The sequence below is a fragment of the Odocoileus virginianus genome, chromosome 6 (assembly GCF_023699985.2).
Source record: "Odocoileus virginianus isolate 20LAN1187 ecotype Illinois chromosome 6, Ovbor_1.2, whole genome shotgun sequence".
NCBI classification, from domain to species: Eukaryota; Metazoa; Chordata; class Mammalia; order Artiodactyla; family Cervidae; genus Odocoileus; species Odocoileus virginianus.
In genome coordinates this window covers 7,728,746-7,756,538 of record NC_069679.1, presented here as the reverse complement: position 1 = coordinate 7,756,538, position 27,793 = coordinate 7,728,746, and the positions used below count along the sequence as shown (strand labels likewise).

The window sequence follows — 27,793 nt, the reverse complement described above, 5'->3', positions numbered from 1 at the left end:
TAATAATGTAATAGTGCTTAGCTCAGTGCCAGAACATAGTACGTGCTTGTTTAAATGCCTCTCCAAGAAAATGCAATGGAGAGAACAAGTGGAGAGTTCTGACCAGGGATGGACACCAGGGTCTGAAAAGATGTGAATCCTTCTCAGGAAAAATAGAGTAAGTAACAAAGAATTGTTAGAGAATTTGCAAATTTTCCAAGTAGTCACATGTCTCCTTCTTACCTCAGAGTTTTATGATTCAATTTCTCATCTCTTCTTGTAGTTTTATTTATTATTTATTCTTTTTCTTTCTGTTTATCTCCTCCTACCTTATTTTTATGAAGCTACCCTGGTCACTCAGATGGTAAAGAGTTGCCTACAATGTGGGAGACCCAGGTTTGATCCCTGGGTTGGGAAGATCTCCTGGAGAAGGAAATGGCAACCCACTCCAGTATTCTTGCCTGGAAAATTCCAAGAACAAAAGAGCCTGGCTACAGTCCATGGGGTCACAAAGGGTCGGACATGACTGAGCAACTAACACACACACCTTATTTTTATAGAATGTTCCAGTCTCTGGATTTTATCCTCTTATCTTTTTCTTCTTCATATTGTTCCATCACTCTATTACCTTCAGTCTACATTTCTCTTTCTCTTCCATTTCATCTTTCATCCTTTGTAAATTGTTTATTACCGGAGACCTGGAGGCTATGCCCACTGTGTCTTCTGTGGTTCTGCCCTTTCTTCATTCTTCTTGCCCTCAGCAGAACCCCTTCCTCTGCACCATCCACTGTTCTCCTGGGCCATAGCAGCCTGTTTTCTGTACTGAAATTTGTTCTTAGAAATGAATCTGATCAACTCAGAGCCACAAAGTTGTAAATAACTTAAAAAATTTGGTGCTTTACTTTTCCCAGGGGTACTAGAACTTCAATCAAGTACAAAGCCTTCAGCCGAAGAAATAAATCTCTAGTAATAATTTTGGGCATTATAAAGTTATGGAGTATGTTTTCTTTTCAACAGGAGAACTTCTCTGCCAAATATGCCCACTCACAGAGCTTGTTCTGCTTTGATATTTTAGAAGTAAATGAAATAAGTTAACTCAGATAAAGCTAGAGTTAGATTTAGCCACCTTCTGGCATATGGAAGTCTAATAAAATTTGAGGCTGAAAACTACAGTTGACTCTTCAGTTGGCCATCAATAAAACTGGAAATCAACTAAAAATGGGGAAACTGTTTTCTATCAGAACTCCTCCTGGAAAGAAACGACGAAATGTATGTAGAAGGATGCTCTGAATTGAATTGTGTACCACTCCCCTGCACCCCAATTCATATGTTTAAGCCTTAATCCCCTATGTGAATGTATCAGAAACAGGGACTTTAAGGAAATGGTAAAGGTTACTGAGGCCATAAGGGTGATGCCCCGTTTGTATAGAACCTGTGTCCTTCTAGGAGAGGTTACAGAGACACCAGAGATTGCTCTTCTTCATCATGTTAGGACACAGCAAAGAGGCAATTGCTCTGTTAAGTTAGGAAGGGTCCTCACTGGGAACTGCATTAACTGGCAACTTCACCTTGGATTACCCAGCCCCCAGAACTCTGATAAATAAATTGACATTATTTAAGTGAAGTGAAAGTTACTCAGTCGTGTCCAACTCTTTGAGACCCTGTGGACAATACAGTCCCTGGAACTCTCCAGGCCAGAATACTGGAGTGGGTACCCTTTCCCTTCCCCAGGGGATCTTCCCAACCCAGGGATCGAACCCAGGGATCTTCCCAACCCAGGTCTCCCACATTGCAGGCAGATTCTTTACCAGCTGAGCCACAAGGGAAGCCCTTTAAACCACCTTGTATATGGTTGTTTTGTTATGGCAGCCCAACCAGACTAGGAGGATGTTCATAGGGAAGCAGCTTTGGGTGGGGTCAGAAAGTCAAGACATGCTTCAAAATGAAGAGAGGACCCCCCCTAATGACTCCTAAGTCTGGTGAGCTACAGGGCTTCTACTTTACTAAGGTGGGGCGTATGAGTCTGGGGACAGATATCAATTTCCCAGGACCAAGTGCTACCCTCTGTGGAGTTGCCTTTCTGCTCATCCCCAGGCCTTCCACTAAATACATGTCAAGCCAATGTTTAAAGAACATCGGTTTGAAGGGGTACCAAAGTATTAGCTGCCTAAATCACCCACAGGCCTATATTTGGCCCAATCTTGGCCAGCTGTCATCCTTCATACCTCAACATTATAGCCGATGCCATGGGCCTTACACATTTGGAGAAAAACGTAGTGGAAAACCAGAGAGAGAGTGTCATGCCTCAGCTGGGTGCTCATCACCGCATAGCGACTGGTTGCCTGTGACTGGAAAAAAAGACAAACCACAGCTGAATTTCAGGCTTTTTACAAAATATATAAACTTAAAAAAACTTTTTATTCCTTTACTTTTTCTTTTGGCTGCGCTGGGTTTTGTTGCTCTGCGCAGGCTTTCTCTAGTTGCGGTGGGCAGGGGCTACTCTGCATTGCAGTGCATGGGCTTCTTACTGCAGTGGTGGAGCACGGGCTCTAGGGCTTGTGGGCTTCAGTAGTTGTGGCCCATGGGCTTAGTTGCTCCATGGCACATGGGATGTTCCCAGACCAGGGATTGAACCCGTGTCCCCTATATTGGCGGGTGAATTCCTAACCACTGGACCACCAGGGAAACCCTAAATAAAATTTTAATCTCAGAATAATTGTGGATTAAGAGAAGAGTTGCAAAGATTATACAGAGAATTCCTGTATAGCCCACACCCAGTTCCCCTACTTTTGACATTGTACATTGATGTGGTACATGTACGTGATGTTTGTCATGACTAAGGAACCAAATTGCCACATTACTGTTAAGTCCATACTTTATTTGGATATAATTAGTTTTCCCCTAATTTTCTGTTCCAGGATCCCCTCCACCTTATATTTGTCATGTCTTCTGTGACAGTTTCTCTGTCTCACCTGACAGTTTTGAGGAGTACTGATCAGGTATTTTGTAGAATATCCCTCAATTGAGGTGTGTCTGATTTTTTTTCATGATTAGATGAGGGTTGTTGGTTTTGGAGAGAAAGGTAAACTGCTACTTTCATCACCTCATATCAACATGACTTATCATTATGACACCAACCACAGTCCCCTGGCTAAAATAGCGTTCATTAGATTTCTTGCTGTAAAGATTCCTTCCGCCTTTCCATACTGTGCTCTTCGGCAACAAATAATTAAGTGTACTTCACCTCCTTGAAGGGACCAATGCTAGAGCTTTAATTCCAACTGCTTTCTTTGTTTGGGAAATTGCTATTCTTTATCTTGCTTGCCTATCAAGGAGAGCTATCCCAAAAAGGCTGGTTAGAGGTAGGTCCAAAGTATTTCAACTATAGTATCTCCTAAAATATTCAAAATTTAATATTCAGAAAAGAAAGGATTGAATCCTGATAGTTTTGTAGCATGTCCTTCATGAAATGTGATATTTGCCTTTGACAATTATCTCTGTTTGTCCTTGGGCAAATGGAAATTTGGAAAACTGCTCATAGAGCCGTGGCCAACCTTACAGCATAAAAGTGGCTACACGTGGCCCGGATTTTGAACTCTGGGGACCCTCAGGTGCTGGGCACCCAGGTGCCTGATTGCGTGCAGTGACTTGAAATAGGAGAAGGGAAAGGGGTGCTGCCGGTTCGCTGCTGGTTCACAGCTGGTTGCAAGGATCCTAATGACCTGACACACTATCTTTTGTGAAACCCCAGGCCCCCAGTCTGCCTCTGAGCTAATGCAGGGAACTGCGGCTGACTGAGTGAGTACCCAGCAGAAAATAAACATCCTTTCCCCCACATCTCACACACAGATTTCATGTTCATCTTTTGTGACATACGTCCCCCACATATTGTGTCTTTTCCTTCAATATTTACATAGCATATGTGATAGTCATGTTATCAGTAGTAGTAATTAAGCCCACACATAAGCAGGGTCCACATCTACAAAAAGGTTGGGCCCCCACAGGCTAATGCATCGAGCTGTGCACCGCCACTGGTATTACCCCACTTGGAGCCACTGGGAATTCTACTTTTACAAAAGAACATCTATTTGACCATCTATGTCTCACAACTGTACTTTGTTGTCTCCCTAACCTATTATGAGTTGTTCTCCCAGCTGGCTCCCTTTCATGACTGGGAGTTTTCTGAGGGCAGGCACTGTTTGGCTTCTGAATCCCCAGGCTGGACATGATGCTAGTGTTCAATGTTTCTTGAAAGAATGGATACATAAAATAAAGTAAATGGGCTGCACTTCTCTCGGACGGAAGAGGCGCTTCAAAGGAAGTAATTCAGGGGACTTAGTCACTGAAAGCTTTGGGGCAGAAACATAGATTGATTCACAAAACAGGGGACGGTCACACCTGCTCTAGAAAATGACAGCTCAGGACAGTCATCCCAGGCCTTGCCCCTAGAGGACACCTTTTGGAGGACAATGTAGCTCTGGCAGAGGTAATTGGAGGGTAACAAGAACTGGCTAAGAGAAGGTCTGGCTCAGCTATGCAATCAGTCTGGGGGAGCATGACCACCAGGCCTGCTCACCCTGCCACGCCAGGCTGCGCCATGCTCCTCCTTCACAGCAAAGGCCCAGAAGCCTGAGCTTTTGTGTATGGAAGTGAGCTGTAAATACTCTGAAATTCCATTGTGGTTACTGAGCATGTAATTGCGTGGTAATTACCATGAATTCACAAGATAATTCCAAGGTTATTTTTGTCTTCTAAACTTGTCTTATGCTGCTATAGTATATAAACTAGCAAACCCAAGATCAGGCACCAGGCAGTGAGGGGGAGAGATGGGCAGGCATCTGATACCAGGATCCAGCTCAGCGCGTGTCTTGGCTCCAGAGCGGGGCAGAAGAGCTCACTGTTCAGTATTACTGGACAGCAACTATCCTGAGGTTTCTTCCACTCTGTGGAGACAGACTGTAATTCCCCTCCTCCCAGATCTGGGCTTGTGATTCATAAGGAATTGGAAAGAAAAAGTAGGATATTTGCTATATGTCTCCAAGTAGTGTCTTCTTTTCCATGACCCTCCCCATCTTAGTCCAGACCGTTATAGCCTACTAGGGAGGTGCTGGTACAAGCAGAATTGGGTAGTGGAGAGGTTATACAGAGTCAGAATGACCAGAGCTCCAAACATGACTAGGCCACTTACAGAATGTGTGATCTTGAATATGTCATTTAACTTCTCTGACTTCTGATGACTAAACAAATACCTAGTACTTGATACACAGAGGCTACTATTATTGTTGCTCTTTCTTTGAGGACTTCCACAGGGCCTGGAGCATTGTAGACCTATACCAAATGTAATTTTCCAGGCTGTTCCTTCCTCCACTGGTACCTGGGATGTTGAGCATTACGACCATAATTTAATGTTTTCCAAACTCAGGTTGGTCACTGCTCTGAACTCTTCAGTGTCTCCTTCGTGCCTTCAAGACTCCCCAACTTTCTCAATCACGTTTCCCACTGCCCACCTCCCATAATCTCTGTCCCAGTCCAGCTGCTTCATAACACAGCACAGTCTCTCTTCAGCTACTCTCCTTTCTGCTGGAGAGCGTCTCCCTCTCCTTTTCACGTGGTGACTGCCTTAGTCTGTAAGGACAGACCAAGTTCTATGTTCTGAGCAAAGTGTTCTCTGTCCTCACCTGTCCACAGTTGTTTCTCCTAAGAACCCCAGCAGCAGGTTAAGGGACTGTCACTCAAAAGGCACTTCAATGATACCTCATGGTTTTCCTTTGTGTGTGTGCTACCTATTTTATATTTCTTTTCAACTCTTCGAGGACAGGGGCTTTGCCAAATGTCCCTGTATCCTGGATGCTTGATGAAATTCCCAGCTTAAGTGCTTAATAAATGTGTTATAATAATGCAAATAAAGATGAATATACATGATACACCTATATTTTTAAAAGATTCAACCAAGTCTCTATAGGCAAAAACAGTCAATGATCTAGGGTTGTCTTTTATCCAGACTGACAGCATAGATGACAGTATTGTCTCGAGGATTAGATGAGTTCATAAAGACCTTGGAACAGTGTCTGGCACAGAGTAAGCACTCAAAAACAAGCTAGCTCTTATTAAACATTTGTTAAGTTAAATTATTTCACAAATAAGATAAAATATGTGAAATTAAACAACCAACCAGTAAATCTTTTCATTAGAAAGGGCCTTCAATCAGAAAACCTGGGGTTTTCTACTTACTTAACTTTATGATCTTGGGCAGCTCACTTACCTTTACCTTTAGCCTTACTTTCCTTTAATCTGTAAAATGAGTATGATAGCCCATGTCTTAATTATTCTTGGGGTTATCATGGGGATCAAATAAGCTCAGTTCAATTGCTCAGTTGCATCAGATTCTTTGTAACCCCATGGACTGAAGCAGGCCAGGCATCCCTGTCCATCACCACCTCCTGGAGTTCGCTTTTCCATCAAGCCGGTGATGCCATTCAAACATCCCATTCTGTCATCCCCTTCTTCTCCTGCCTTCAATCTTTCCCAACATCAGGGTCTTTTCCAATGAGTCAACTCTTTGCATCAGGTGGCCAAAGTATTGGACTTTCAACTTCTGCCTCAGTCCTTCCAATAAATATTCAGGACTGGTTTTCTTTAGGATTGACTGGTTGGATCTCCTTGCAGTCCAAGGGACTCTCAAGAGTCTGCTCCAACACCACAGTTCAAAAGCATCAATTCTTCAGTGCTCAGCTTTCTTTATGGCCCAACTCTTACATCTATACATGACTACTGGAAAAACCATAGCTTTGACCAGATGGACCTTTGTCAGCAAAGTAATGTCTCTGCTTTTTAATATGCTGTCTAGGTTAGTCATAGCTTTTCATTCAAGAAGCAAGTGTCTTTTAATTTCCTGGATGCAGTCGCCATCTGCAGTGATTTTGGAGCCCAGAAGAATAAAGTCTGTCACTCTTTCCATTGTTTTCCTATCTATTTGCCATGAAGTGATGGGACCAGATGCCATGATCTTCGTTTTTTGATTGTTGTTTTAAGCCAGCTTTTTCACTCTCCTCTTTTCATTAAGAGGCTCTTCAGTTCCTCTATGCTTTCTGTCATTAGGGTGGTGTCATCTGCATATCTGAGGTTATTGATATTTCTCCCAGCAATCTTGATTCCAGCTTGTGCTTCATCCATCCTGGCATTTCATATGATGTACTCTACATATAAGTTAAATAAACAGGGTGACAAAATACAGCCTTGATGTAGTCCTTTCCCAATTTGGAACCAGTCCGTTGTTCCATATCCCATCCTAACTGCTGCTTCTTGACCTGCATACAGATTTCTCAGGAGGCAGGTAAGGTGGTCTGGTATTCCCATCTGTTTAAGAATTTTCCACAGTTTGTTGTGATCCACACAGTCAAAAGTTTTGGCATAGTCAATAAAGCAGAAGTAGATGTTTTTCTGGAACTCTCTTGTTTTTTCTATGATCCAACAGATGCTGGCAATTTGATCTCTGATTCCTCTGCCTTTTCTAAATCCAGCTTGAACATCTGGAAGTTCAGGTTCATGTACTATTGAAGCCTCACTTGAAAAATTTGAGCATTACTTTGATAGTGTGTAAGATGAGTGCAATTGTGCAGTAGTTGGAACATTCTTTGGCATTGCCTTTCTTTGGGATTGGAATAAAAACTGACCTTTTCCAGGCCTGTGGCCATGGCTGAGTTTTCCAAATTTGCTAGCATATTTAGTGTAGCACTTTCACAGCATCATCTGATAGGATTTGAAATAGCTCAGCTGGAATTTCATCATCTCCTCTAGCTTTGTTTGTAGTGATGCTTCCTAAGGCCCACTTGACTTCAGACTCCAGTATGTCTAGCTCTAGGTGAGTGATCACACCATTATAGTTATTTGGGTCATTAAGATCTTTTTTGTATAGTTATTTTGTGTATTCTTACTACCTTTTCTTAACATCTTCTGCTTCTGTTAGGTCCATACTGTTTCTGTCCTTTATTATGCTCATCTTTGCACAAAATGTTCCCTTGGTATCTCTAATTTTCTTGAAGAAATCTCTAGTCTTTCCCATTCTATTGTTTCCTCTATTTCTTTGCACTGATCACTGAGGAAGGCTTTCTTATCTCTCCTTGCTCTTCTTTGGAACTCTGCATTCAGATGGGTATATCTTTCCTTTTCTCCTTTGCCTTTAGCTTCTCTTCTTTTCTCAGCTATTTGTAAGGCCTCCTCAGATAACGATTGTGCCTGTTTGCATTTCTTCTGCTTTGATCACTGCCTCCTATATAATGTCACGAACCTCTGTCCATAGTTTTTCAGGCACTCTGTCTATCAGATCTAATCCTTGGAATCTATTTGTCACTTCTACTGTATAATAGTAAGGGATTTGATTTAGGTCATACCTTAATGGTCTAGTGGTTAAATAAGCTCACATCTATTTAAAGTGTAAAGCATTATACAAATTATAATAAATAGAAAGTGCCATTTTTAACCAACTTGCTTCTGATGCTGTAAAATCCATTTAGGTTTACCAAGGGAGTCATAATCTAAATGGGTTTTATTGCATCAGAAGATTCCTCCACAACCATCTGGACCATTCAGGGCTCACTGAGTTCTGGCCTAGCTCAGAGCAGATTAGGAGCCTATGGATAATGCTAATATGTCTGCAAATAACCTCATCACACAGGGAGATGAGGCCTCCTTTGGAAGAAGAGTTTTTTCCATGGCTTCACCCAGAGATTTCTTCAGGAATGAGCTGAAGCTGTACTGTGGGGTTGAATCATTGACTCTCAGCCAACACAAGGCAGGTTGGGTAGCACAATGGTCAGGCACACAGGCCTGGGCATAATCCTGGCTTCCACACTTGCTTGTTGAGTGACTTTCCACAAGTTGCTTAGCATTTCTTAATCTCAGTCTTCCTATCTAAATATGAGCATAATAATAGCACCTGCCTCATATATTAAGTTGTATAAAGATTCATGTAAAGCACTTGGTTAAAGTACCTGGTGAGGTGTAAAGGCTCAGTATATTTTTGGATGTTATTATCATGTTATTATATGCATTATAGTTATATGCTATCTATCTCGGTCCTTTGGAAAACTTAGAGCTCTTTACTACTTATCCTTATATCCCCTGTGCTTAGCAGAATGCTTGGCACAAAGTAGGTGAACTTACTTCCAATTGATTCTGGCTGAAAGTTTTAACTGATAGCTAAGGTGTGGCTGGTGAGAACTTACAATGTGACCTGTCACAACAGTGTTACACCTTTCTAAAAGATTCTTCAAGAAAAAGACCTTTCAATGGAAGGCTGTGGTACAGAGGGATGGGCCCTTCCTGTGTCTCCTTACAGGACAAATCCCCCATCCCCAGGCCTCACTGTACACGAGGGTGCCTAGGTCAGGCTTGAAACAGAGTCCTACTCTACATACAAGCCCCATAAAAAGTAAATGCCTCAGGAGACTCTAGGGATCATTTAGACCTCCCCTATTTTGCAAAACAGGAAACTGAGGCCCAAGAAAGCATCAGAATTCATGACCCCTGACTTCCAGTGCAGTCATGCTCTCTCCAAATTCCCACTGGCCACGTTTGGAGTGTGTGGGAATTTCAGAGATTAGCCTTTTCTAGGAAAACAAGGGGAAAAAAAATAGAAGGCAAAATATTACTGGTAGAAGTCTAGTTTTATTAAACTACCTTTCTAAATCACAATCTAACAAGAACGCTTCAAGCTAAATAAAGGAAGCTTGAAATACTCCTTTTCACTGGAGAATATAATTTTGCTTCAACCACAATTTAAATTGATTTAGTTCTGGGCACCAGCACTTGAAGTGTGGAGCATATTCTATTTTCGCCATGATACTTGTTTTGACAGTGATGCATTTCAGTTGACATAGTTGAAATCCTTATGTAATAAATCTCTGCCTGAAAATTAATCATGTTTATAATATTCTGAGAATTAATAACACCCATTGCTCAAATCATTAACTTAAAAAAGGAGCTTCCAAAATCTGTTCTCAGCAGTAAGGGACCACAAATAAATGAATGTTTGATAAAATAATCCAAGTAGCAGTTTAACAAGCGTAAACTTGAATGTGGTGGCAATAACACAGAACTATTGTTTAAGGGTTGGCAGAGGCTGATGAGGTTCTTATTTCAGTTACGAAGCAGGCATCCACATGCATAATGAACTGCTCTCTGAATTATTAATGTGTTGCTTATTTAGCCTCATCTGTCTAGAAGATAATGTATCCTAACTCTAATGAGTGATTGGTTTTGTACATAATTACAGTAGCAGCAGTAGTGGGGAAATGTGTGCCTTCAAAGGAGTTCTAAAAATAAAGTCATCACATAAACTCTGTTGTTGTTGCATTCTATCAAAATCAAACCCGAAGCGTTGGAGAATTCATAATAAATTACAGGAGACAGAATCATTATTAACATCATAATTTAACACAAAAGGTTTTACTTAATCATTCATTACAGATCATGTGCTGTTAAAATGCTTATAAATGACTGGGGTTGTTTTAAGATGTTTGCAGAGATGATCCCTTTTGGCCACCTCACCAACTGTGCTGTGGAGGGTCCGCCGAGAGAAGAACAGTAAAAACAGGTAGAAAAGGATAACAATTTATGTCCACTCTGGCAGAGTGTTAATTAAAAGTTGAAAAACCGTTGGGTGACTCCTTTTCATCTTCAAAACACACACGTCTGGGACTCATCTGATCTTGTTTCCACCTCCAAGTGGTTATTTGTGGAGGACACTGGACCAGAAGTCCGTGCACGTGGTCTAAACGGGTCTAAATGAGAGTAATTTGCCACCTGTTTCTACTAAGGGGACAATAGCTCTTAGAGTTCAGAAAAGTTTTTACTTTCCCCCTGCACAGCATATTATTTAAAGGAATAGGCCCAAACTGGAAATCTTTTATAGGTACTCATTCTGAATGTGCCCTCATTATTGCTAGGTTCTATCTGTGCATTTCCTTTTTCTTGTCTTCAAAGGGGTTTGTCAGCTGACTGATTGTAAACTTGATGGCATCATAGTCTGTTCACACTTGTTCAGGAGCTTCACTTTGGGTGTAAATTGTACCATGTGCATGTGTGCATGCTTCCTTTAAAACTTTCCCGTCACATGTACACATGTGCATAGGAGCACGTGTGCGTGCACAGTGGCACCAGGGTGAGAACCTCCATTTTTCTTTCTACAAGCAAAAGTACTTTCACTTTGTCCCTCCGTCAGTAAACCTGCGTAGCTCTTCTTCAGTGATTGTAGAGGCATTTGATTTACTGAAGATCATAATGCTTCCCTCTTGAGTTCCTAAAGTGTTCCTAAAAGTGTTTAAGACTCTTGATCACGGGAGAATTCCTGTATGTTGCCTTTAGCTAGGATTGAAATCTATAGGCAAGATAGGGAAGATGGGAGAGTGCTTCTAATTCCAAGTGAAGCTTCTGCTTGCAGGTTTCTGAAGCAACATATTTAAATGCAGCGAACTGTCTTTGGAAGTCTTGTGTTGAATACTAACTCAGCGTCCAGCTTCCTCTGGGAAATGGCATGGAGTTGGGTTTGCCAAGCCAGAAGGTATCAAACTGTACTGCTGTCTCTCGCTCTGGCACTGAACTTAGAGTCTGGTAAAGGTCCCTTTGGTGAGGACAGAGGGAACAAGTGGGACCAAACCTGGGATATCCCTAGCAAGGTCCTAGATCTGTTTTTCATCCCTAGTCCAATGCTGCTTCTCGTCTTAATAAGCAAAGAGAGCTAAGAGATTTGCATGAACAAGAGTATCTCACAGGACAAGTGAACTGAGGAGGAGAAGGCGGCTGCTTCAGCCCCCCCAACTGGCACGCTGTTCAGGCTACCCTTCCAAGTGTACACTGAGTTCCTGCTAAGGAAGCTGACATAGGGATCCTTGGCAGAGTCAAAAAAGGGTTCTTTAAACCCAGAGGTGTCTCTTGGATCCAAAGAGACTCAAGAGAGAGGCAGCAGACCCTGCTCTGAAGTGATCTCTCTAGGGAACTGGTGTGGGGGTTCTATTAACCACTGGCATTCCTCTTTTATCTGCTTGACAGATCTCAAGGAGAGCTTCATTTGCAGGAAGAGCACAAAGCCCCCTATTGGGAGAGGAGGCAGAAGAAACCCTCTGGCATTGTCAGAGCAGCTGTGGCTTGAGCCCCAATCTGCTTGCACATCCCACCTAGAGGAAGGGCCATCTGGTCCTCTTGACCTTTGCTCTCCTTCCTCAGGACCAGCCTAGCCCACTGTCCCCATAGAGGTTTACCCTTTGTTACCCAGAGTCCTGAGGTTGGTAAACCTTAACCAGTCCCATTACTACTGCCTCCAGCCCCCTAGAGTTAGGCTAGTGACAAGATGGGAGACTGGGCCATGGATCATCAGGGGCCTCATCAACCAAGCTGAGAAGTTGGGATTTTCCCAAAAATGACAGGAGTCACTTCAGAATCCTAAGTAGTGGAGTAACATGCTCAGATTTGCCTTGACTGCCTTGCCTTCCTTGAGAGGAGGCAGGGAATCTTAGTGAGAAGCTATTATAACACTAGTGTGAGACCCTGAAAGCTGAAATGAAGTCTGTATCTTTGATGGGGAGAGGAGGGGTCAGAGTTGAGGCATTTTAGCAGCAGGCATCAACTTGAGTTGCTTGCCGACTGGATGTTGGGACATAGGGTGACTGATCCGCTTCTGGCCTGACTCACCAAGAGGAAGTATAAGGAAGGAGAGACCATGAGTGCAACTGTGGTTAGTTTGAGCCTGAAGACTCTCTGACATTCTGTTGAATATAGAATTTAGGAATCAGAGGCTCAAAAAAGAGATTTGGGCTAGAAAAATACAGGTTTGGTTGGAAGCTTCTGGTAACTGCAGCAGTGGATATAGATGTACTTGTCCTGGGAAGTGAGCTGAGAAGAGAACAGAGGGGAACACCCAGACTTCCAGCCCTGGAAAGCCCCGTGCTCTTCCATCCTTCCACGTGGTGCTTCTCCCTGTTCCTACATTCCCCGTTCCTATAGAATGCTGCCTCCCCTCTGCCAGATGCCCATTTTGGGAGATTCAAAGATTTGCCTGAAATTCTTTCTTCCCTCTGGACCCATAGAGCTTGGCACACAACCAGAGCTCAGTAAATGGCACTGAGGAGAATCAGGATGCATCATTGGTCACTTACCGGCACTTTCTGAACATTTAGGTTGTTCATTTTCTTGTCTTTCTTGGGAGCAAAGCGGGGCACTTCAAGGGTGCTCAAACTGCAATCCAGGTGGCCATTGGTCAAGTATAACGCGAGCTGAGTCAGGGCCAGCTGGTCACTGTACGAGAGGTTGAGGCCTGTTGCCCACACCTGAGTAGAACAGGAACCACAGAAGTGAGCATACGAACCGTGAGCAGGAGAGAAGGTCCCCGCATCCACGGCCGCCCTGAACCACCCTGAGCCACACCAGACCTGACTACACCAGTGAATACATGACTTAAGATGCTGTTGCTCATGTTTCTCCTTTGTTCAACAGAAGGATAGAGCCTTCAGTCTGATTCTTGTCAGAAGATTCTAGGTTCTTGTGGGGCATTTACACAACTGGAAATACCTGGCCAAGATAATTTGGTGGAGAGGCCCGGTTCTGAAAGTCTCCCTTATCCTTTGATTTTTCTGCCTGCGGTTGGCCATTTCTAAAGTGGCCAGTGCAAGGCTTTCAACTGAGAAATGAAGTTGGACGGGAACTCCAGGGGATGGGGAGTAAAAGGGGAGCAGACGGAGAAGGCAAAGGGTGAGTAAATATTAGAAAAGGGCAGTTTGCCCTGGCTTCAGAAAAAGCAGTGCTGGCTTCTCTGGGAATTGCAATATGATTCTTCTTTTTTTTTTGGAGGGAAAATAACTTTTTTAATGTGGAAAGTTTAAACTTAGTTTTTGGGTTTTTTTTGGTTGTTGTTGTTAAATTGGAGGATAATTGCTTTACAATGTTGTGTTGGTGTTTCTGCAGTACAATAATGCAAATCAGCTATAATTATATATATACACACACACACACATATATATACGTCTCCTCCTCCTGCGCCTCCCTCCTCGCTCCCATCCCAGCTCTCCAGGCTGTCACAGAGCACCAGGCTGCGTTCTCTGTAATGCAGCAGCTTCCCACTAGCTATCTATTTTACACATGATACTGTACATGCGTCAATGCTGCTTTCTTAATTCATCCTTCCCTCTCCTACCCTGCTGTGTCCACAAGTCCGTTCTCTATGTCTGCATCTCCATTTCTTCCCTGCAGATAGTTTCATCAGTACTATTTTCCTAGATTCCATACGTTGCAATATGATTCTTAAGGGAAGCTTAGGGTTGGCCGACCAGCCTTAGCTCTACCACTATTTTTACCTTAAGACTACAAGAAAGTCATTTCACGCACCCTACGCCAGGAAGCCATGATAGCAGTCACCATAGCTGAATACCAGGGTTATTAGAAGGATGTGTGCGTGCATGCATGCTCAGTTGTTCAGTTGTGTCCAACTCTTTGTGACCGCATGGACTGCAGCCCACCAGGTTCCTCTGTCCATGGAATTTCCCAGGCAAGAGTACTGGAGTAGGTTGCCATTTCTTACTCCTGGGGATCTTCCTGACCCAGGGATCAAACCCCTGTCTCCAGTGTTTCCTGCATTAGCAGGTGGATTCTTTACCACTGTGCCACCTGGGAAGTCCTAGAAGGATACTTTGATGCAATAGAAACTAAAATGCTTTGAGAGACAGATACATGTAAACAGTAAGTTACTCTTAAGTTATTAGATGCTTGATTACTGTCCAGTAACTCCCTTGACAGATACTTACTGAGCATCTACTATGTGCTAAACCGCTGTTGCAAAGTGGGTCATGTGCCACCCTCTCCTGTGGCAGATCATCCTTAATTTCTCTTGTCACTCCCCCCACCCTACACTGAATCCAGAATCCTCCTCAGTTCGATGCTCAAGGCATATTACTGTGCTAGTCATAGACGTGTAAAAGGCAGAGACAGAGATCCTACCACCAAGAAGGGGAAGACGGAATCATATTCAATTAATTATAACACAGTGAATACTTGAGGGATGGAACAAACGACCAACAAAGCAGAAGGAGTGGGCAGGTCGAGTCTGGCTAGTGATGTCAGGGCCGTATCATGGAGGAAGTAGCATCTGAGCTTTGGCGAGTCACACACACGGCCAGTCTCCGTGTATCAAGTACCTCCAGTGTGCCAGGGGCTTCACAGACACCTCAGATCTTTATAATAACCTTAGATATAACAGCTCTATGTCACTGATAAAGAAACAGAGGTTCAGAGCGGTAACCATGTCTAGGAAGTGGTGGTGCTGGGGTTCGAATCCAGTTTGAATCCAGTTCTGCCTGGCACTATGTCCACCCTCTGCCCCTTCCCTGCTGGAGGAGATGGCATTGATCCTGACCCAGTCCATCCTTACCCTGGACCAGCTTCCCAGTCACACTAAAAGCTGAAGCACAGAGGATCAAACGTGTTTTTGTTTAATATATCCATGCCATGGAAATGTCTTGTGGAGAAAACATGAAGTATTGTGTTTCTGGAGTATGCTGTAATTAGCAGTAATGCATTTTCACTGTAGGAAGTTGGAAACTAACACATTTTCATGAAGACTTGATTAAATAGTTTTTCCCCTTAGAAGGCCTACATGTGCCTCACACACCAACTTTGTATGTTAAAATACATAATACATCTGCCCTAGAGTGGACGCCCCTCAAACAAATCTAGCAGTGAGTGACTTGAGTAAGCATTGAATGTAAATGGCATCATTATAAGGATATTAAGAGGTCAGGCTGTCAAGGCCCCTTGCTAAACTGAAGCTAATTTCAGGAGTCATATTCGCACAGTAATGCCCTTTTATAATAGCAAATAAATCACATTTGCAACAATTGTTAAAAACTCACTGCCAAGTATCTGTTGCGGTTGTAAATATCCTATTTGTCAACTTAAACATTTCCTGCTGTATGGCATAAAATGCAAATCAGATGGGGACAGCTACTTTTCCTTAATATGAGAAAGTGAACTTGCTCTTCTTACATGTTGGGCAATTTTTTTCCAGAGCTTCTATTGACGTTGCAGAGTCCTTGATCAAAGGGACTGCATATAACAAACATTACTAATATTGTGCTAATAATATTAATGTTTTGGTGATAAGGATTTTAGTGGAAAGCAGAACGGAGTAGTGGAACAAGAATCAAAGAGTTGGAGAGCCCGAATCTGGCCCTTGCAAATAGTGCAAACTTGAACAGTTATTTAAACTCTCTGTCTCAGTATCTTTACGTGTAAAAGGCACAAATGATGATACGTGCCACAAGAGATTTTGAAAGCAAAATAGAATAAATGCATATAAAATTCCCTTACATATTATAAAGTTCAATGCAGATGTTATTGATGAATACTAAACGTTTCCTTTAAGAGGAGTAGAATTTTAGGAGACACATTTTCCCTTTTCTATGCAGCTATTAGATTGCCTAATTTAATAGCTATTTTCCCCATTCATAAACATTGGGTTCAACCTCACAACTCAATCCAGTCAGTGGTTAGGTGTGAACAAGGTTGGTATTACCCTAACTCTATTTGACCCATGGAAATGCTAAGATCAAAAAGCGGCTTCATGGTTTGCCTAAGAGCATAGAGCATAGGCCAGAACTCTGAACTTTTTGTAGACCCAAAATAATTTTGCTACCCCAGGCTTCCCTAACCCCTTGGTTCACAAAGGAAACAGAACAAATTTCTTCATGCATTTTCCTCAACAGCAGGCTTGCCTGAATTGCTCAGATAATTGTTCTGTTCTCCATCTGGTTTTTCTATTGAAGACACCGCCTGAGGCATCTTTGTTTTGTGGACAGGGGTTCCTATTTCCCCCTCTAGACTGTGAGCCCTTTAGGGGAAGCTGCTGAGTCTTTGTCTTCTGAAAGTGCCCAGTGTCTGGGGCAGGCTGGCTCCCAGCAGGGCACAGCCGCACCTCTGAAGTTTCATGTGAACCCCTCCACAGCCTTTCAGGGACTGGGTCTAAGTGGGGCCCTAGAAGCTGGTTTCAGATTTAAAAGCAGCAAATATTCATTGAGCATCAACTCGGTGCCAGCCCCAGGCTTTCACACATATCTCGTTTGGTCCTATTTTGATCTTGGATTTTGCTGTTACCTTTAGAACTCAATCTCTCTCGACCCTGGATACTCCCAACACGCTTTAGATGTGAGATGATGTACACAGCACTGTGAAAAGGCACTGTGACTGGGATGGAGAGAAGTAGATATATTTTTAAATGTTTACGAGGTGGCTTTGACGTTACTTTAGGACTTGAGATTACTAGCTTGATAGGTTAATTGGTTAGATGTGAGGGTGAGCGAAAAATACCATTGAAGGTTAGTGCTTGGAAAGACTCTCAGAAATCATCTAATACAGTTAGTTTATTTTATAAATAGAGTAACTCAAGTGTAAGAAGCAAAGTGGTTTGCCCTGGGTTTCAGAGCCAGGTATCAAAGGGGTGGATCAGCTGCCCACTATAAAGCACTTGTTGATAGTTGTTTGACTGATTAATGGTATTCAAAACCCATTTTGTTAAAAATGGCTAGAGAGGTTTACAATACCAGAGAGGTTTACATCAAGGCATTAAGAAACATGAACAACACAAAAAATCTTCATCTCAGCATTACTTGTAAAATTGAAAAATTGCAGCTGTCCAACATCTATCTGGTCATTGACTGAGGAGATTCTGACACATCCACATGATGGGCAAGTCTATGACATGATCATTAAAGACAGTGATTGCGAATAACTTTTGATGATGTAGGAAGATACATAAAACAGTAAGAGAAGGATATAAAGTCATATAGACAATATGACTTCAACTTTATAAAAATTATATCTAGAGAGGACTAGATGACAATATAACAAAATGTTAACGTTAGCAGATTTATGGTAAGTAAAATTATATACAAACTCATGTATATTCTAGATCTGTACTGTCTATTATAGTAGCCACTGGACATGTGTACCTGTCAAGCACTTGAGATGCGGTTGGTTCAAATTCAGATATGCTATAAATGTAAAGGGCTTGCCTTGTGGCTCAGCTGGTAAAGAATCCGCCTGCAATGCGGGAGACCTGGGTTCGATCCCTGGGTTGGGAAGATCCCCTGGAGAAGGGAAAGGCTACCCACTCCAGTATTCTGGCCTGGAGAATTCCATGGACTATATAGTCCATGGGGTCGCAAAGAGTCAGACACAATGGAGCGACTTTCATTTTCACCTTCATAAATGTAAAATACACACCAGACTTTGAAGAATCAGGAGGTAAAAAAGAATGTGAAATATCTCAATATATTTATATGCAGATTACAAATTAAAATGATACTCTGTATGGATTACATGTCAAATGATACTATCCTGCTTATGTTAAATAAAACACATATATATTAAAATTATTTTAATTGATTTTTCAGTTACATTTTAAAATTTCACTACTTCCCTGGTGGCTCAGATGATAAAGAATATGCCCGCAATGCAGGAGACCTGGGTTTGATCCCTGGGTTGGGAAGATCCCCCTGGAGACTGAAATGGCTGCCCACTCTAGGAAGTCCCAAGGACAGACATGCCTGGCAGGCTACAGTTCATGGGGCTGCAGAGAGTTGGACACTGCTGAGCAACTAAGCATGACTAGAAAATTAAAATTACACATGTGGCTTGCATTTGTGGTTTACATTCTACGTCTAATTTGATTGGTTGCAAAAAAAAAAGTCCATTGCAGCTTCCGCCAGGGGCAGGGCCAGTGGGGAGAGGGGGATGTGGGAGAGGTGCTGCGGAATCCCAGCTCTACACTCCCTGACTGGGTTGGGCTAGACGCAGTCCACACTAGCTGCGGTGGCAGAGCTGGGGCAAGGCAGGCAGAACACGGGGCAAGGCAAACCAAGAAGCTACAACAACCTCAGTGCTTCTAAACAAGCATGTGGGAACTGAAGACAGGATCAGGCAGAGGTGAGCTTGTCCAGAATTGTTCAGTTCTGAGGTTCTGGGTCCTGCTTGGGCTGCAAGCTTTGGGATGAAATGGTAATAACATGCTTCTGTGTGGGGAGGTGTGGGAGACAGGGTCCCGGTATTGAGCCCTTTTTGCCTTAGGTGTTCCAGGCAGATGGAGGCCGCCTGCTCACCCCTGCTGTTCCTGCCTCTTTCCTGTGACAGGCAGGATGGATGGGTGGCAGAGGGTATAGATGTGGGCAGATGTGCTCAGGCCCTACATCCTGCGACTATCTCCAAGGGCAAATAAAACAGCAAAGACTTTGGTCTTGCCAACCTTCTCTTTCGGGCATTGGGGCAGGTATGGGATTGAGGGACTAATTTACAGATCAAATAACATTTGTTGAAGAATCAGAGAACTTCAGAACTGTCAGAGCCTGGATGCTTTGCAAACCCATCTTTAGGTTTTCTTTCCTCCTTCTTCTTTATTTGTGAGGAGAAGAATCTGATGCTCCAGACAGGGTAAGTGACTTGCTAAAAGCCCTACTGTCAGTACCAGAGTCTAAGACAAATATTTGTGACTCTTGGCAAGTTACCTCTCTGGGCCACTTTCCTCCACTAATCAGGGGATGACAGTCCTGGTGAACCCTCCCTCAGCTGCATCTGTGAGGCTCATTAGGAAAAGTTCTAAGCTTGTATAGAATTTTTTTCTATTTTAAAATTTTTATTTACTGTAGAACCTTTTATTCTGATAATAAATTTGGAAAAATAACCAGTAGGTTGTTAAGAATATTCAGTCTTTTTTCATTTGAATTTTTAAATTGAAACATAGTTGATTTACAATACTATGTTAAAGTGCACAGCATAGTGATTCAATATTTTTACAGATCATACTCCACTTAGTTATTATAAAATATTGACTATATTCCCCATGCTTTAAATATATTCTTGTAGTTTATTTTATGCATAGTAGTTTGTGTCTCTTAATCCCTTATTCCTATCTTGCCCCTTTCCTTGTCCCTTTTCCCACAGGTAACCATTAGTTTGTTCTCTGTATCTGTGAGTCTGTTTCCTTTTTTTTTAATATTCACTAGTTGACTTTTTAGATTTTACATATAAGTGATAACAAACAGTATTTAGCTTCCTCTGACTTATTTCTCTAAGCATAATAACCCCCAGGTTCATCCATATAGTTGCTCATGTGGAATTTTTTTAAAAGGTAGATCCTCCAACTAAGGCTTCCAAGAGATGCAGCACTGGGAATTCATTCACCACAGAGATAACATCAGGCCTTTAGAACAAAGCACGATACAAGACCCACCTTCCTCAGCAGCCTGTCGTGGCTAGAGGATGTGTGCACCACCTGCTGCCCACATTCATGTCTTTATTCACAGACCCAACATAATAGGAAACCCACTGTTTGACCAGTGGATTCTTTCTAGAGCAAAACCAAACTCTCAATCAGACCCACGGCTATGCCTAAGCTGTGGAAGTCAGGCCACCTCTCTGCCGGTTGGGCTATACAGTCATGGGTAGCCAAGGTTCCCCCTGTCCTTACTGAATCGTCTGAAAACAGAGCCAGTGGCTTATTTCTCACTTATAACTGTGGAGGCTGGGAATCTACTTGAGGGTGCTGAGCAGTGGAGTGCCATGATATAACATATTTTTAACTGCCCTAGTTGCAGTGGGGAGAAGAGACCGTGAGATGACAGGATGGAAACAGGGAGGTTAGCGAGGAGGCTGTTGCAGTCATCTGGGTGAGAGACGATGGTGGGTGGTTCAGTATGATAATAGTAGAGGGTGGAGAAGTGGCCTTATTATAGATACACTTCAAAACTAGAACCTAAAGGGCTTTTTGATGGGTTGAATGCAGGTGTGAGAGAAACAGAGGAATCAAAGATGTCTCCAAGAACTTTGCCTTGAAAAGATGAAAGGGTGGGACTTCACTGGTGATCCATGGTTAAGAATCTGCCTGCCAATGTGGGGGACACGAGTTTGATCCCTGGCGCAGGAAGACCCCACATGCTGCAGGGCAACTAAGCCCCTGCCCCACAACTACTGAGCCCACATGTCTTAGAGCCTGTGCTCTGCAATAAGAGAAGCCACTGCAATGAGAAGCCCACTCACTGCAACCAGAGAAAGCCCACATGCAGCAATGAAGACCCAGTACAGTCAAAAATAAATAAATATTAAAACAACAACAACAAAAAGGAAGGGTGGAATTACCATGTACTGCGTGGGACAGATTGCTTAGTTTAGAAATTTAAAGTAGGAATAGTTTAAAGGATAAAATTAAGATTTCAGGCTTGGGAGTGTTAAGTGTGAGATGCCTTTGTTGAATTGTGTTCTGGAGGATGGGATAGGATTTCAGGCACCTTTTCTCCTCTCTCAGCTACAAAATCAGAAGGATGTGCTTGGCTGGGTTGTGGGGGATAAAGCAGAATCAGTCCCTGTAGGAAGTGTTTTTTTCTCTGTTGTTACTTTTGGGCTTTATCTCTCCCTGGTTAAAGAGAGGCAAGGTCTGCAGAACATGAGGTCTTCCCTAGGGGACAAGCTTCTCACTAGGTTTAGGTCAAGATGAAATAAGGCTGAGAACGGCAGGGGCAGCTTGGTAAGGAAAAGAAGTGATGGCAGCTTGAGGGCGATGGAGACCTTGAGGGAGGCAGAAATCTTTACTGGATGGATGGAGCGCTGGACCAGAGTTTCAGGACCTCAGCAGGAGGGACTGTTGACCTCGCCACTTGCTATCTGCATGATCTTAACTTTGTTCGCTCTCTGGGCCATAGATCCCTTGTCTGTTAACACAGACTAATGTTCATTATCCCTGAGGGTTATTGTGAAGATCCAGTGACTTTATGATATGAGACTATTATCGTGGGGTCTGGCAGAAACAAATCTGGATTTGTTCCCTGTGTGACTGCCAGAAACAGAGTCTGGGGCAGAAGTAAGAACTTACTTGCCTGGCTCTTGACTCTGGTATTCTTGCCTGATTCTCAGACATAGGGTGCACATTTAACTCTTCTCAGATGCTGTTTAAAAATAGGTTCCAGAATCCCATCTATTACACAGAGAACACACTTTCTTAAGTGTTAGTTGCTCAGTCGTGGTTGACTCTGTGCGACCCCGTGGACTGTAGCCTACCAGGCTCCTCTGTCCATAGGGATTCTTCAGGCAAGAATACCGGAGTGGGTAGCCATTCCCTTCTCCAGGGGATCTTCCTGACCCAGGGAAGCAGCTACTAAGTGAGATCTCTTTCCATCTTGATCACTGAATTGCTGGACAGCATCAAACTCTCCATTGTGGTAAACAACACACCTGATACTTAATTTTAAGGAAGGTGGTACACTGCACTGTAAGAAGTTTTACTTAGAAAAATATTGATGTGATTATGATTTTTGGTAAGAATTGTTTGTATCACATAAAAATAGACAGGCAGAGGGGACTTCAGCCTCTTGGCATGTTGCCACCTAGTGGCGGCTTCTGGGATGGCTCAGTCTCTCAGAGAGGGGAAGAACTGCAGTTTCTGCTGGTTGGGGCAGTCACCCTGGGCCCTGATCAACAGTTGAGACTCCCAGGATTCATCTTGGAAGCCTTCCCCTCTGTCTCTATTAGTTCTATGTATTGTTCTTGGCAGTTTAAATCACAGCTCCACAAGACTTTCTCAGAGCAACCAGAGTTCTCTCTCCCACCCATCTGGCCACTGCCTGATGTTGGGCCTTTGGAGTTCATGGGGCTAAAGGCAGCAACAAATCTGGGCCCTGCTACTTAGCACTCAGGGCCGTGTAGTCCATCATGCCTAGGGCCTCTGTGATTTTCAAAGGCCTTAAAAATACGTGGATTTTGAAAAAAAGAAAAAGTTACTGGCCCCCAATATGAAAACTATCAAATAATGTATCAACAAAATGGACATGTCAGTTAAATGGAACGCAACTCTTACACACTTACATCGGTGTCACATTCCATGAGGGCGCATTTATACATTTGATGTGCTGTAGGGTAACAGAATCTCTAAAACTGAAAATATTCAGGGCCCAAAGAGGTCTATTTAAACAGCCCTGTCCTGGCAGACCTAAAATGACATTCATCATTCCCACCTCCTAATTTTATGGCTGAGGACTCTGAGAGGTGAACTGACACACTCAGGTACCACAGTTAGGTGAAGAGCTGGAATCAAGTTTCTAGACTCCTGCTCCAGCTCTTTTCATGACACCTAATTACCAGCATTCATGGTCCAATTTCTTTATAGCACCAGAAGCTTCTCTATGATTTTGAAAATTCTTTCAGGATGTTAGGGACAGTATTCAAAGTTAAAATGGGGATCCCAAATGGAAAATACTGAAACCTGTGCCGTGAGCAGCTGTATTTCTGTTTTCCATTTTTGTAAAAAAAAAACCCTTTTTAATACACTCTTGCCTTCTCTGCTTCCTTTCCCAAGCTTCTTCCACTGCCTCTGTAAATTTATGATTCTATATTACTTTCAAGATTTATGGCCTACCTGATATTATTTGTATTCTTAAGGTACAGAATTACATACTCATTTCTTTTTTCCTTTAAGTATTTCCTCGCTTTTTTTATTATGAATTTTTGGAAAGCCATTTTCTTATTTTGCCATTGACCATTAAGGTATAATAAACATGAAAACCCTATTTTCATAACCTGTTATAGGTGTCTAGGACTAGTAATTATATGTGCTTCTTCCATGCCAATTCAACATAATAATCCTATGCTGTAGATAGTTGTTATTCTTAAATTTTCACACTATAAATGTCAGGACTGGAGAATGATTTGCTTAGTTGAGAAGTGCTCTTTTAAAGTTATTAAAATGATCTCCAAAAGGCTTTTGTGTGGATTTTGAGGGCAGGAAGCTCTTATTCTGGAGCTCCCATGCTCCCGTGGGGGGCATTCCTGTGCCCAGTCCTTGTGGACATGGAAGGCTGTCTTGCAAAGTGAAGTGGGGATGTGCCTGCGCCAATGGCCCCATCAGTGCAGTGAGATAGCGGTAGAGTTTGCCTTCCCCTCCTCGTTTGCTTGGGGGCTTCAGTAAACCATAATGTCTTATAAAGAACAATCTTGGTTGCAGACTATGTGGGCAAGAAACACGGGCTGTGGCCTCTGAGGAGATCTTGTCCAGCCTCCTCAAATCCCAGGCACAAGACTCCAAGAGGGGAAGAGACCAGAGTTCAGAGCCCTTGATTTAAAGTTGTTTACATTTGGGAAATTCCTAGAGAGGAGAATCAGACCAACAGCAGGGCCCTCTGATTCATAGCTGAATCACGCATAATACCTAGCACAGCATGCCTGATATGTGTGCACAATAAATCTGTGTTGGACAATTCCATTAAATAACACAAGGAAATAGATCTTCTCTTTAAAACACAGACAGGAAAGATACCACTTCAAACCTACAAGGATGGCTGAAATAAAAATGACAATAAAAAGTGTGGGCCAAAATATAGAGAAGTAGGAACCTTCATGTATTGCTTAAGATGGTAAAATGGTGCAGTCACTTTAGAAAAAAGTTTGGCAGTTTGTCAAAGAGTTGAGGAACCTGGGAAGAGGGGCTTCCCAGGGGGTGCAGTGGTAACAAATCGCCTGCCAATGCAGGAGACATGAGAGACGTGGGTTCAGTCACTGGATTGGGAAGATCCCCTGCCGTAGGAAATGGCAACCCACCCCAGTATTCTTGCTTAGAAAATTGTGGGCTACAGTCCATGCGGTCTCAAAGAGTTGGACATGACTGAGCACGCATGTTTGCACACACAAAGATTTGACATACAGTTAACCATATGACCAATATTTCTACTCCTAGGTAGGCAAGCAAGAGAAATGAAAATGTGTTTACACAAAAACATGTGCATGAATGTTCATAGCAATATGGTTCATAATCATCAAAGAGGGGAAGCAACCCAAAGGTCCATCAACCAATGAATGGATAAACAAAATGTGGTATATGAATGCAATGGAATATTATTCCTCTATTAAAAAGAATGAAGCACTGATAAACACTTAAACATGGGTGAAGCTTGAAAATATTCTGTTAAATCAAAGAAGCCAGTCACAAAAGATCACCTAGTGTATGATCCCATTTATATGAAGCAAGAGTAGGGAAGTCCATAGAGGGAGAAAATGGTTTTCAGTGACTGGAAGGAGGAAGGTGTGGGAAGTGATTTCTAATGGGTACAGTTTCTTCTTGAAGGAAATGGCCTAAAATTAGATAATTGTGATGACTGTTTAACTCTGTGAATATACTAAAAGCCACTGAACCATACACTTTAAAAGAGTGAATTTTATGTGTATGATATCTCAATAAAGCTGTTACACACACACACACACACACACACACACACACACACACACACACACCAGTCTCCAGGAGACCCTTGCTATGGAGGACACCTCCACAATTTGTATGACCACTAGTTTAAATCTAGTTGCATGTGTAAATCATGACTGAATGAGGGATCCCGTGATTAAACCACCTGCCAGACTGCCCTCTGAATATATTCCAGGTATTCTTCAAGTTTTCCTTTTAAAAAGCTTTTCCAGATGTGGGTAGGAAAATAGCTGCTTTATAAAGCAAACTACACTCAGTAAGGGTTATTATCCTAGAACTCAATAAGAAGTCATGGGCTGGAAGAGATAATATATTAGCACCTGTCAAAAAGACTCAGGCCTGGGAATACAGCGTCACTTTTCTGGGACACTTAGCTGACTGCCCACTGCAGGCTTTCATTTTTTTTTTTTAATTGAGTATAATTACTTTACAATTTTGTGTTAGTTTCTGCGGTTCAGCAAAGTGAATCCGCTATATGTGTACATATTAATACACCCCCTCCCTCTTGAACCTCCCAGGCTTTCATTTGTATCAGCTCTTGTACTGAGTGGGGCTGGGTGTGGTCAAATCCAGAAGAGCGGCAGGGCTGGTCAGGCAACTGGGCAGGTGACTAAAGGAAAGTTTTGTCTTAAACACAGCTGCTTCCCTCTTCCCATCTCATTGCTCATTCCCGGGCCCGCCCCCCCCACTCCCACCAACGCCTCCGCCTGCCTTCTGTGGTTGGGAGTGACTCCCAAGCTATATGCCTTCCATAGTGACATCAAGTTAAACTAATAATACGATAAGTCATGACTAATTTGGTGACAGTAGAGGGTTGTTTACCATAATAGAACCTTTTGGATTTGGCTATCTGAGAGATGAATCTGGAGTCCACAACTTTGCCTCTGTTGTCTACAGATTCTGGTGTTTGAAAGATTTGGCACCCTATCAAGCCAGTATGCTGTCTTTGTTGATGGCAGCAGTATTGAGAACTGCCTATTTGACCACATGGAGGACAGACTCTAGGAGGGAGATTTGGGGAGGGATGGAGGAAGGAGAATTAATGTACATCAAGGGTTTATTATGTACAAGACACTCTGGTATTTTCTCACGTCATCCTCGCAACAACCTTGTGAAATGGATATTAACACCACATTTTATAGAAGTGGAAGTGGAGGCTCAAAGGACCCCCAAAGCTGCCCAAGTCCCACAGATAAGTGGCAGGGCTAGGATTAATGCCGCAGTTTGCCTGACTCCGAAGTCCAAGTCTTCCCCAAACTTGATCTTGGCAATTACTCCCCAGCTGGCCAGGGGAACAAATGCTTGGGGAAAGTGAGAGAGCGCCATGCTGCTGGCAGTCACCTCCAGAAGCTCCACCAATTCCTTGGTTGTTCTGAAGCCAAAGAAAGGCCTGTGACTTATCGTGGAACTTTGGGTGACCCCCTTAACACCTTTCTGCCTCACCTTCCCCATTACTTGTCTGTAAAGCACTTTGACAGCCTATAATGAACCAGCTATATGAAGACAAAGAAATACTGTCCTTCAGGGCAGGCAAAAAGCCAAGGTTCCTACCATGATCAACAGAAGTCTTGTGTCACTTCCCAGAAACGTATGGGTAGAGCTTTAGGGCCCTGGGGAAAAAGTCCCAATTGAGTAACTGCTGACAGAAAATCACCCTGTAGTTTCACCTGCAAAAGTGGTTTTCAGTCCTGGCTTACCCGTCTGGGCTCTGCTGCTCAGTTAAGGCTCTGCTCCCTCTGAGCTTCACCCCAGAGGCTGCTTTGACTGACGTACCATTTGTCCCCAAGTTCAATTTGTAGCAAATGAAAGAAACTCATTATGGGAAGTATTTCCTTTTTTCCTTCCTCCTTTCCTCCCCCTGTCTCTCCATCTTTTCTTCTAAAAATTCAATGCACTTTCTTAGCATACAGCTTACTCTCAGGAGAATGCCCTTAGAGGGCTTGCAAATCATGGCAGATATGTGAATTCTTAGTGTTACCTCTATTTATATTTGATAATTATTTTATACAATCTTTAAGTCAATTTGTAGGAAAAATTGTGAAATCACTTTCTTCATATTTCCCTCATCAACAAGTGAATAAAAAAGCTTTTTCTCTGTATATACTTAAATCTGACATAGCATATGCTTTAGTACACCATGTGTCTTTAACATGAATAGAAGTCTTACAGTTATTTCTTTGAAACATGTCTTTTTTATATTGAGCCTCTTTAGAGCTGTCCTCTTATCCACACTTATACGCATGAGGGTAGGATTCCTAGTAGCTGACACAAGGGGTTCAAAGCCTGCTCCTTTCAAGTGCTGAAAGACCCGCTGAAGAACCCAGTTGTCCTACTTCGTGGTAACTGCCAATCCCATGTTCTTTTGGAGCTATATGTGACTCTTTCCTCTATAACTCCTCTGTATTTTCTGACAGTGTTCTCTCCATGGGAGGGGAATTCTGCTATTTGGACTTTTATTTTTTATTGGATCCTGACTGATTCTGGTCAAGTTTCAATGGGTTGGCTTCATATTACTTACATATTAAGATGTTTGTG

General features: G+C 42.7%; 1 protein-coding gene across 8 annotated transcripts in view; it reads right to left on the bottom strand.

Moving 5' to 3' along the window:
* Positions 1-27,793, bottom strand: part of IQCH (IQ motif containing H) — a 225,769-nt gene that overhangs the window by 14,996 nt on the left and 182,980 nt on the right. For all 8 annotated transcript variants that reach the window (XM_070468684.1, XM_070468685.1, XM_070468686.1 and 5 more), the window contains 2 exons: positions 13,131-13,301; positions 2,205-2,327 (listed from right to left, as the gene is read on the bottom strand). In XM_070468684.1, the coding sequence (XP_070324785.1) occupies positions 2,205-2,327; positions 13,131-13,301 (294 nt within the window). The remainder of the gene's footprint in view (positions 1-2,204; positions 2,328-13,130; positions 13,302-27,793) is intronic.